This window comes from Parus major, chromosome 3 (assembly GCF_001522545.3).
Source record: "Parus major isolate Abel chromosome 3, Parus_major1.1, whole genome shotgun sequence".
Taxonomy (NCBI): Eukaryota; Metazoa; Chordata; class Aves; order Passeriformes; family Paridae; genus Parus; species Parus major.
In genome coordinates, this window is record NC_031770.1 from 55,451,420 (window position 1) to 55,462,449 (window position 11,030).

Genomic DNA, 11,030 nt, shown 5'->3' on the forward strand with positions numbered 1-11,030 from the left:
GTAAAAGTCAGAAATCTAAAGTCATTGCTCACTTCAGAATTTACATGAGCCAGCAATTTGAGTGGTTTTGTGTAGATGAGCTGAACCTGCTTGCTCTTCAACAACGCAAGAATTTTTTTTAATCTCAATGTCTCTTTCCTAAAGCAGGGATCTTTACAAGAAAAGGAGGAGAGTGATCTGGACTTTGTTTCCTCACAAAGCCCCAGTGTTCAGGAATGGCTGGTGCAAGCAAGAACTACTCGCTCACAGCAGCAGCAGAGTACCCTGCAGCAACAGAAAGTTGGTGTTCTGCTTTTCTTCTAATCCCATCTTTAGATTGTACTTAATGCTGTAGCTGAGCCACTCTTGTTAATATTTCCACTGAAGTATTAATTTTTCCACTGTTTTTTACTCACTGCTTTTGTAATGATGCATCTGAGTTCCCTATCTTATATCTGTAACAGTCAGGCAGGCTAGACTTCCTGGGTGATGGTGGTCAATTCATATAATCACTCTATACTTCTTTTGTCCATCAGTGGAAAAAAAAATTAATTAACCCTTTAAGTTACTCTGAGAAGACAATACTCAAAATAATAACTTTGTATTCATACAAGCAAAGATACACCTATTACATGATATATTGTGTTGAATGATATGAAGATATTCTCACTAGGGTAGGTTCCAGAAACTGCATTGTATTTGGTAATTAGTTCAGTAATGCAGTTTAGGTCCCCAGTTTTTCTGTGTCCCTGGCTGGAGATTTTGGACCACTTTTGGTGTCCAGGCAAGCCATTTCAGAAGTAGCTTAGCTAACTTTGCATGACAGTTAAGCAAGGTAGATACACCCTTCCAAGGAAAAACCAGTCATTTTGAGATTTGTTCTGGTTTTTGTAACTTTCTGTGTTAGGAGCTGGAACAAGAGCTAGAAGAGCAGAAGAATCTGCTTCGATCAGTAGCGTGCCGTGGAGGAGAGATCCTAACGCAGCAAGGCTCTACCGAAGGCCTGTCTATAAGGTGTGCTTTCATGTGTTGTTCCAAAAAGTAAATTTCTGTAGCTGTGCTTTGTCATCTCTGTGCTTACATCCCTCTTCTGCTCATAGTCCTCTAATTTTATTTTTTTTTTTATGGTTTTATCATTTTTATACAGCACCTAGGCAACTGTATTATTGGTTTATAATTCAGGGGTCTAATAATACACAAACTGTTTTGTGATAATAGATCACCTTCAGCATTTAGAAATGCTCTTTATTCTTACTAGCAGGAATCACACTAAAACTAAAGACTGGTGAGACTCACTAGAGTCTTGCTAATAGCTTTATTATGGACCAGCACTGGTGTGGGAATCACATCTTCCCCAACCATTAACATCTGCCATTGTTACTAGATATTCCCAGATGAGATACTCATTGCTTAATTTTATTTTTCATACAATTAGTAAGTATTTTTCCTTTTGAACCCTTGATTCTAATGCTAGAAAGTACTTAACCAGTCTCCTTCTGTTTGAGGCTTCCTTCTGTCAAATGACAGTGTACTATAGAAATTACATAAAAAAAAAACAACAACAAAAAAAAAACTAACAGCCAAAACCAACAAAAAACTACCACCAAACCAAAAATTCTGGATGTGGTTAACTGTTTACCAAAGGTAAGCTCATATGCTTGTCCTTCATTAAACTATGTCTGCCATTTTGACAAAGAACATGAGGAAGGAGTCAGATAAAATATTTATTTTAACTCATGCTTTAACTTCTTTATAAGTTTAACCTCTTTATAGGTTACATTTCAATATAGTATATATTCAGTCTGGTTTGGGGATTTTTTACTTATTTTGGGTACTTGCAACTCTAAACAGTCTTCTAGAAAGTACAATTTATTTCATCAGACAAGAACTTCTTGCTGTTCAAACCAGCCTTTGTCTTATTATCGGAAAAGCAAAACCAAAACCAACAAGTCAAAGCTTTGAAAAGTAGCACTTAACTTAAATGTAGAATTTCCTAATGGAAAATTATAACTTTAAATTATTATAACTTCTGCATTTGCTAAACCTTTATGCATCTTCTGATTCAGTGAGAAGCCTGATGTACTCTCTGAGGAATTAACCTTAGAAGTTGAGAAGCCATCATCTGAAGAACAGATGAAGAGGAAATGGGAAAGCCTAAACCAGGAATTCAGTACCAAGCAGAGACTGCTCCAGAAAGCTTTGGAAAAAGAACAGCTGGTAGCTTTTTTAATTTCTCTTTCCATTTTATCTTTGAAAGTAGTTGTTATAAGAGGTACAATATGTAGATCCATTAAGGTGCTCTAGTTAATGCATGAGATATGGAACGATTTATTTATGTGACACTTTAAAAACAGTTAAATATTGGCACCAGCACTGCTCATGTTCAAAGTGATTTGAATTGCACTACCATGAGATTAATGAACTAGAAAGAAGAAAGAGCACAGACAAAATGTTTGTCTACTTACCTAACTCAGAATAATTCTGTAACAAATCAGCCCTCTGGAACTGATCAGTAGTCTGGCAACAGCTTAAAAGAAAACTTACTTTCAGTTTGAATTATTGGTTACATTCAGTTCTTGAAATTAGTGGGTGCGAAATTTCAGGCACAGTATTTCTACTGAAAAAAAAAACAATTAAAAAGAATTAAAATAATTAAATCAATTAAACTGGGGACAAACCAAAGTCTATATTACCATACATCTTCCATTTTATTGTTAATAGACCCAAATCCACTCTTGTTTGTATAACACTCTGTTAATCAGCTTCCAAAGTTTTAAATACCTTGTATTAATTAACAGTAATTGATTATATTTTTGGTAAAAACTAGTAATTTTTAATTTTGGCTACAAGTATTTATCCTACATTTCTAGTGAACCTCCTGTTGAGCAATATTTATGCAAAATTTTCATGACAGGGAGCATTTGTGGGAGGACTATGAGCATTAGCAGGTGATAGCCTCAGTCACTAGAGAGTCTGTACAGCTGAATTTTGTGCCCTGCATATGGTCGAGGCATCCTAATGAGTGCTCCTCTCTCAGCAGCTTTATAGCAGACCAAACAGACTAATACCTGGAATGCCTTTGTATAAGGAGGAGACACAGGACGAAGATAAATCCTTAGTGTCACCAGTGTTGGTTGAATTGAATCAGGCCTTTGAAGATGTCTCATCTGAGGTAATTTTCAATTGTCTTTACACCTGTCCTGCGGCAAAGCCACATTAACAGTGAACACTCCTCCAGCTATGGCCTGGAAATCCAGGTCTTCACCAAATATTAGAAGTTAGAAAGACTGTCTTATACTTCTGTGCTGGACTGCTCTGGTTTCTTTGCCCAGGCTGGACGGGTGGAGGAGACCCTGCAGCTTGAGCAGAAGCTGTATGATGGTGTCACTGCCACCTCCGTGTGGCTGGATGGTGTGGAAGAGCAAGTCTTTGTTGCTACAGCTCTGTTGCCAGAGGAAGAAACAGAAACCTACCTCTGCAAGCAAGAGGTAAGGAATCCATGAGTGGGACTTCCTTTTAATTGCCAATAAGTGTGCATTTTATGTAGTGTTTAGAACAAACATGTTAGAATCCTGGATAAGTGGCGTGTCACTGGCATAATCTCTGTGTAACTGCAGCATTCTGCAATTGACTGTGCACAGAATGTTGCAGAAAGCATAGACTCTTTCTTCTGTGTAACGTCCTTTCTAGGTATTAGTGAACACCACATTGTCAAAATTGAAACAAAGTGAAAAAGAGGGAGGAATGCTCTGGGATATAGAAACAGCACAAGTTAACATTAGGGGTGAGAGAGGCAGAAAGAATTGAGTGGTGGTGGGGAGAGAGAGGCAGTAGGACAAAGGAACTGTTTTCAACTGAACAGGATAGATTCAGAAAATATGTAAGGGAGAAGTTTTTCAAAATGAGCGTGTGGAAATGCTGGAGCAGGTTGCCCAGAGAGGTAGTGGATGTCCTATCCATGGAAGCATTCAAATTCAGGCTTGAGAGGGCTCTGAGCATCCTGATGTAGTTGAAGAGGTTACTTCAGGAGGGTTGGATTAGATGACTTTTAATTTGACCCAGATGTTTCTTTGGCTTTAAATTATTTTGTTGTTAAATTAATACTTGTTTTCCTTGGAGAATAGTTTCTTTTTAGCATAAGAGATTACTGTAGCTGTCATTTTTTCTAGTGTGTGTGCATACCAACAAAGTAAAAAATTCACTACATCACTGCAAAATTGACAGTGATTATGGCATGTTTGCCTGCTTTCCAGAATGTCTGATTTTCACTTCTGTTTTTCTACACAATTAGTCTCTTGCCAAAGAAATCAAAGACATCACAGAAGAAGTGGATAAGAACAAGAATTTGTTTGCTCAGATATTTCCTGATAGTAGTGATAAGAGGGTTATTATAGAAGATACTTTGGATTGCCTTCTGAGAAGACTGACCTTACTGGAGTCAGTGGTTAATCAGAGATGCCACCAGATGAAAGGACGGCTCCAGCAAATTATCACATTCAAGGTATGAGGTGATGAAATACAGAGGTGTATATCAAATGGGGATAGAAAGGCTGCGAATTCTTGCTACCAAATCAAAAGAACAAGGTTGTCACAGGTTTCTTATTGAAAAATCAAACTTCTCAGTCTGTGGAAAATTTGATACCCTAATAATTACTCCGAATTTAAACTCTCTGCTAGAAGGCTTCAACAACTCATGCAATTCCTGTAAAGTGATAATCTCTCCCTGCTGTCTCACCCTGCTGGCATTACATAAAAGGAAGACTGTGTTGTGCAAGTATGAAAAAATGCTGATAAACAGAGAAATGTGCTTTTTCAGAAAACTTTTCAGAGTTCAGAAATGCTTTCAGATCTTTCTTGGTCTTTATCTTTAGTAATAATGGGCTATTATTATTATTATTATTGTTGTTGTTGTTGTTGTTGTTATCATTAATATATTAAGCCCTCCAGTATGGTTTATTTTTAATTAAAAAACCCATAAATTAAAAAAAAAAAAAATAAATTATTGTGTCTTTAGATTGGGGTCATTTTTTCATAGATTATTACTACTAGATTTTCTTTCAAACTCCATAATCTTTCCTCTCCTATTTTTCAATGAAAGATCTCCCTTTGCTGATAACAGCACGGTTGATTGGAATTAATTGTAATTATTCTTAGAGATTTTCAGTATCTAAAATAATTACTGAATATAAAAATAAATACTAAATCATTCATGCACCTCTTATGTAATGCGGAAAGTCTCAGAAAAATGTGCTGTTAATTTTCTGTTGAGATGAGTGCAAGAAAAAAATAATTGATGGTATTTCAGCAAAATCGTTAAATAATATTTATGTGTTTGTTCTGATAAAATACTCTAAAAGTTTCAGCTTGTGATTAGCCCTGTAATGTGTGGATTTGCTCAAGTTTGTAATTAAAACAACTTGCCTTAAAAAGTAAAATCAAGCTTTTTTACAATCATGTGTGGTAGGATAAACTGCACAAGAATGTTTTTGTTACATGGAGGTAATGACCTTGTTAGTTAATTATTTAATTAGAAAGCAAAAGCAGAAGTGCTTTCACAGGATATGTTTTAGATAGGAGTTGCTTTAGCTCTTTGTTTCCATAACTGGATTTTCAGCAATGTCAAATGTTTTTCATTGGCTAGTTTTGGTGTTTTTATGACTACTTTTTATGCTGTAGTGCTACCATGTAATATTTAATGCTTTAAATTTTCTGAAACATGGAATATTTTTCATTGTTTTGTGCTGTATAATTGTGGCTATAATTTGTTGGTTTTGTCTCATTCAGAATGATCTGAAGCTCATGTTTACATCGGTGGCTGATAACAAATACTTGGTTCTACAGAAACTAGCAGAGGCAGCTGACAGACCAGAAACAGAACAAATGCAGGTACTACCACGTGTCTGTCACTTGGGGAGAGGGGAAGAGGTAAAGTTTTTATCCAAAGTATAAATGGATTCTAGACAACAGTTACTTTAAATGGGAGAACCTACACATTCACATGAAGTATAGGAAAATGAGTATGTCCAAGAGTGTACTACATAGATTTATAACTAAAAATAAAAAAAAGTCACAACAACAAAAGACCCCTAGAAAAAGTGTCTTCCTCATCTTCCCAGCTAACCTAGTACCTAGTTATGTTTATACTGGGCAGTATTTGGAAAAAAGAAAACTTCAATAAAGAAAAAGAAATCCAGAGTTTTGCTAAATTGTTTGACTGTTAAACTTTATTAAGAACCAAAGGCACTTTCCTGCTCACTGGTTTACAGTGATGGCTTTAATGTTACTCTTTTTAATGTAAGGCAGTAATTATTATTTCTTTATCAGGAATGGCCTGATGAATAATTAATTATTTATATGAAAAAATATATTCCATTTTCTTGTTTCTGTTTTGCCAGTGAGAAAAATGAATGAAGTATTATAAAGACAACTTTTTATAGAACTTTCTTGTTAGCAATGTCTGGTGCCAGCAGGCAACTGAATGGAAGAAACTTACCCTTCAGCTAAACAGAAATACTGGACTTTATATACCTGACATTTAAATTTTGAAGGAGAGGTCGCACTGTGTTTTTCTTTTCTATCTTTTGTGATGCCAAACATTGGCAAAAATTTATTTCCAGTTTGATTAATTAAACTACCAGCTAGGAAAACAATGTGGTAACAAAAGCAAGTCAAATTACTTGTTTCAGAAAATCTCCCTTGGCTGATAAAACATTGAAATTTAAAAGCATTACTGCTTGTTCAATATGTGATTAGGAAAGTAGAAATAAAGGCCTTAGTCAGCCAGGTGACATTAGTTGCATAAAGTGGAAGTTTAGTGACTTTATCATGCAAACTCCATGCTGCTGAAAGGGAGGAGTTCTACTTCACATACATAGTTGTAAAATGTTTGGATAGGAAGCTTCCAAGAAAGGGCCTCAACTAAGGACTTTAAGCACAGGAACCTACCTCATGCTTTTAACTTTGTTATAATCTGCGTGTGTTACTTCAGCAGAGACCTGGGGAAGCCTGCAGCTTCCGTTGGAAAAACTCATCACCTTCAGACACTTGCAAATACCAGTCTGTGTTCTTAAGATGTAGTTTTTCAAGTCCAAAAGGAGAGGAACAAGTCTTTTCCCTTGACTAACTTTGGCCCCATCCCAGTCTTGAGAGGGAACTGCTCACAGCTCTTTGCATTCATTCATACATGGGTTCTGCTATGATGACTGTTTGCTTGGTGCTCAGAGATGACAGGAATGACTATTAAAAAAAAAAATTCTTTAAATTACATTGTTACATTAAAAGAAAAATTATTTTGGGCCTCTACTATATAGTTAAAAGCATGGAAATTCATACTAAGCATAATATTTTATATATCTATTTTTATTATACTAAACCTGCTTGTTATTAAAAAGTAATAATGATATGCTTATATAACTTTAAGAAAAAGACTGGGCTCTCCCAACTTTTAATTAATATGTTTCCTTCATAGCATCTTTAAAATTTCACCACATTGAAGGTGTGATTAGCACTGCAAGTGGAAAAGAATATGATCATAGGCCAGCTACACTACTGTTACTGAAACTTAAAACTAAGGAATGTAATTTTCATGTACAGGTCATACTGCATGCAGAAGAAGGCTTAAAGGAACTAGATGCTGGAATCAGTGATTTAAAGAAGCGTATAGATAAGCTACAAATTGACCAACCTTCTATACAAGAGTTGTCTAAGATCCAGGTATAGTTCATTCCTATCCTGTCCATCCTATCACCTTTCTCACCTGTGATATCAAAGGAATGCTTCTTTTTATTCTTCATAATGCAGTTTAGGAAAAGGGATTTAAAGGCATTTCAGATAAAAGATTCTCTTCTCTCTGGTTCATCTAGTTTTGCATTTTTGCCTCTTCAGATTTTCTAACATCTCTGATATTAGCAGTATTAATTGTAAAAATCTACAAAACCATGTTTGCTGTCAGCTCTCATCCATTCCCTTTTCACATAGATGATGTTAAGCACGTGAACATAAATTTGTCTGCTGAAGGTTCATCCCTGTTCTCACCAGAGTCTCATGGTCTGTAATTAAGTACTGTATCACATCTCTCATTCAAAGAAGGAAGGGGGTAAAGGAAGATGGAGAGCAAAGTGCGACCTGAAACTGGAAATGGTCTGCTTTTGCTGGAACACCTCTCAATACATGGGGGCAATTGATCCACAACTTCTGTAAACGTGTTGAAAGTACTTTTTGAGCAGTTTGGCTGATGCAGGGGAATGCTTGAAGAAATATGAAGGAGAAGGAAGGGTTATGACTTAATTTTACTGTTTACAGTGACATAATAATAAATTGGAAGCAAATAAAACAGCTGAAACTGGAGATTAAATTTACTAAGCCAACAAGAGAGTGATAGCAATTAAAAATGAATTACTAAGAAATTAATCACTAAGAAATGTGTCTTTTGCCCAGTTCTTTATTCTTTTGGTCTTAGTCCCTCCTCCTGGTTTGTTTGCTGGTTTTTTTGTGGTTTTTTTTTCACTCAGTTTATGTGCCATTATGTGCCCCTCTCCATGTCAGGTTTTAGAAAAGCCACCTTTTGGTTTATTCGGACAGTTCTGCTTCTCACAATTTTCTGTTTAAGGCTAGGAGACTCAGCTGAATGATCCTAGAGATATTTTAGTTGTTGGAATATCTTGTATAGATCAAAAGTAGGGACTTGTTTTGATTTTTACAGTAAGTTATATGGTTCTTAGTTGCTACTGTTAAGATTCTGAGGAAGGAGAAGGAAACAAACCTGGTTTTGAGATGCCTGTGGTCTGTATCTGTGATGGAATCCATGTCATCCTCTGCATTATAAAAAGTAAAATGTAAACAGCATCTGCATTGCATTGTAGTCACTCTTTTTTGATGCATTAAGCCAAATCTTTGCTACTTACATTAAGCCTTTGAGATTCTGCTATTTTTTTCCCCAAATACATGTTCTTTAAAGAGGTCTTGCTTATTTTTCTGTCTTTAAATGGTGAGTTAATTTATCAATGAAGTCAGTATATCTGGAAACTGGTTTGGAGCTAGAAATAAGTGAGCTAGAAATAAGTGAATAAGCAGTATTCGCAGAGAGTACAGGGACAGTAAGGTTGCTTCTAGGAAGACATGTAAGGTGTGAAATAAGAATCAACACTGCTGCCCTTTGTCCCCCCCAGGATAAGTATGATGAGCTGCTGATGATCATTGGATCCAGGCGGAGTGATCTGAATCAGAATATGGCTCTTAAGAGGCAGTATGAGCGGGCTTTGCAGGATCTGGCTGATCTGGTAGAAACAGGCCAAGAAAAAATGGCTGGTGACCAGAAAATGATTGTTTCTTCCAAGGAAGAGGTCCAGTCACTGCTTGAAAAACATAAGGTAAGAAACTGGGAAATATTTCAGGACTTAGTAATGACTGTAAGCTTGTTGTCATGGTTTAGCCCCAGTGGGAAACCAAGAACCACACAGCTGCTTCCTCATGTTTTCCTTCCTTGGGGAGAAGGAGAATCAGAAAGAAAAGGTAAGCCTTGTAGGTTGAGAGATGTATCCTAATACTAACAGCACTAATAATAAAAATAATTGAAACAGTAAATATAACTGTAATGGTAAGGAGAGAGAGAAATAAACACAAGAGAAATAAATAAATCATGTACAATAAAGTTGTTCACCACCTCCTGACCAATAGCCAACCTGTCCCCAAGAAGAAATCAGCAGCTTCCAGACATCTCCCCCAGTTTATATACTGAACATGATGTTCTGTTGTATGGAATATCCCTTTGGCCTTTTCAGGTCAGCTGTCTTGACCATGGTCCTTCCAGGCTCCTCACCCACCTCCTCACTGGCAAGTGAAACTGAAAAGTCCTTGACTTGGGATAAACACTACTCAGCAACAAACAAAAGATCAGTGTGTCACCCAGATTATTCCCATAGTAAAGCCAAAACACAGTGCTCTACCAGCTACTGAGAAGAAAATGAACTCTATCCCAGCCAAAACCAGGGCACGTAAAAGAGCAAATTGCTAACCTGTTCCTGTAAAGATACAGGAGCTTTTCAGAACAGTGGGACTGACTGTATTTTAAATTGGAGTCAATGAACTGTTCTGACACACCAAGTTTCAAATGCTTTGTTGAAGGTGAACTCAGATTTCTTCATTATTCTAATAAAAAGTTCCTAGTATTGTCCTGTCATGCTACATAGCAATTTCATCCACCACTCCATTTATTTTCAACAGAAATTTACATTTGGTAATAGCACCCACAAATAGGACAAGTATTTTCCACATTTACATTAGGCAGAAATTTTTGGGGTTCTTTGATTTAAGCTGGTTTTCTTTATGGAATGAGGGTCAGGATGGAATTTGTGTGGAAAGAATGACTGACTTCTTTCTTTGAATAGACTATTGTCCTCTTTAAATTATGTTGGATTTCATGAAATGCTATGAAGTGAAAAGTTTACCTAATTCTATGTAGATGATTGTACTGCTTATATCTTTAAGTGTTCTTTTAGTGGTAATGAATTGAGTAACAATTGCACTTTCTCTTCTCTATTCTCCCTCTCCCTCACATCCAAATTTTTTAGGAATATTTTCAAGGGTTGGAGTCTCACATGATCCTGACAGAAACACTTTTTAGAAAGATGAGTAGCCTTGCCCTCTTGAAGGAAACTCAGTCTCATTCAGAGATAATGACACGAGCTTCGGCTGTATTAAAGCTGGCTCATAAACGAGGTGTGGAGCTGGAATACATTCTAGAGGTGAGAATTTATGTGGCCTTTTCTATACTTCATTGTGATCAACCACCAGGACAATCTATAATGCTGATTTCCTGTGCTTGGACAGAATTGATGAGCATCAGTCCATTTTGTCATACACAGAAAGCACTGATAGACTACTGTCGTTCCGATTGGGAACGGCTGAAAAGAACGACACAGACTCTCAGGGAGTCAGAACAAGAGGATCCTTTAGTTTATTGCTTGCAGGCCTGCTTTATAGACAGATACGTGGAAAGTACAGAAAGGAAACTCTTATTGGTTAGTAAACTGCTACATTACCATCATTGGTCA

At 36.4% G+C, this 11,030-nt stretch overlaps 1 protein-coding gene across 10 annotated transcripts in view; it reads left to right on the forward strand.

Moving 5' to 3' along the window:
- Window positions 1-11,030, forward strand: part of SYNE1 (spectrin repeat containing nuclear envelope protein 1) — a 301,154-nt gene that overhangs the window by 217,103 nt on the left and 73,021 nt on the right. For 8 of the 10 annotated variants that reach the window (XM_033512756.1, XM_033512754.1, XM_033512746.1 and 5 more), the window contains 10 exons: window positions 145-279; window positions 887-993; window positions 2,046-2,196; window positions 3,017-3,151; window positions 3,312-3,467; window positions 4,271-4,480; window positions 5,764-5,865; window positions 7,573-7,692; window positions 9,147-9,347; window positions 10,548-10,721. In XM_033512756.1, coding sequence (XP_033368647.1) covers window positions 145-279; window positions 887-993; window positions 2,046-2,196; window positions 3,017-3,151; window positions 3,312-3,467; window positions 4,271-4,480; window positions 5,764-5,865; window positions 7,573-7,692; window positions 9,147-9,347; window positions 10,548-10,721 — 1,491 coding nt within the window. The remainder of the gene's footprint in view (window positions 1-144; window positions 280-886; window positions 994-2,045; window positions 2,197-3,016; window positions 3,152-3,311; window positions 3,468-4,270; window positions 4,481-5,763; window positions 5,866-7,572; window positions 7,693-9,146; window positions 9,348-10,547; window positions 10,722-11,030) is intronic. The other 2 variants (XM_033512748.1, XM_033512747.1) reach the window with 2 other exon arrangements.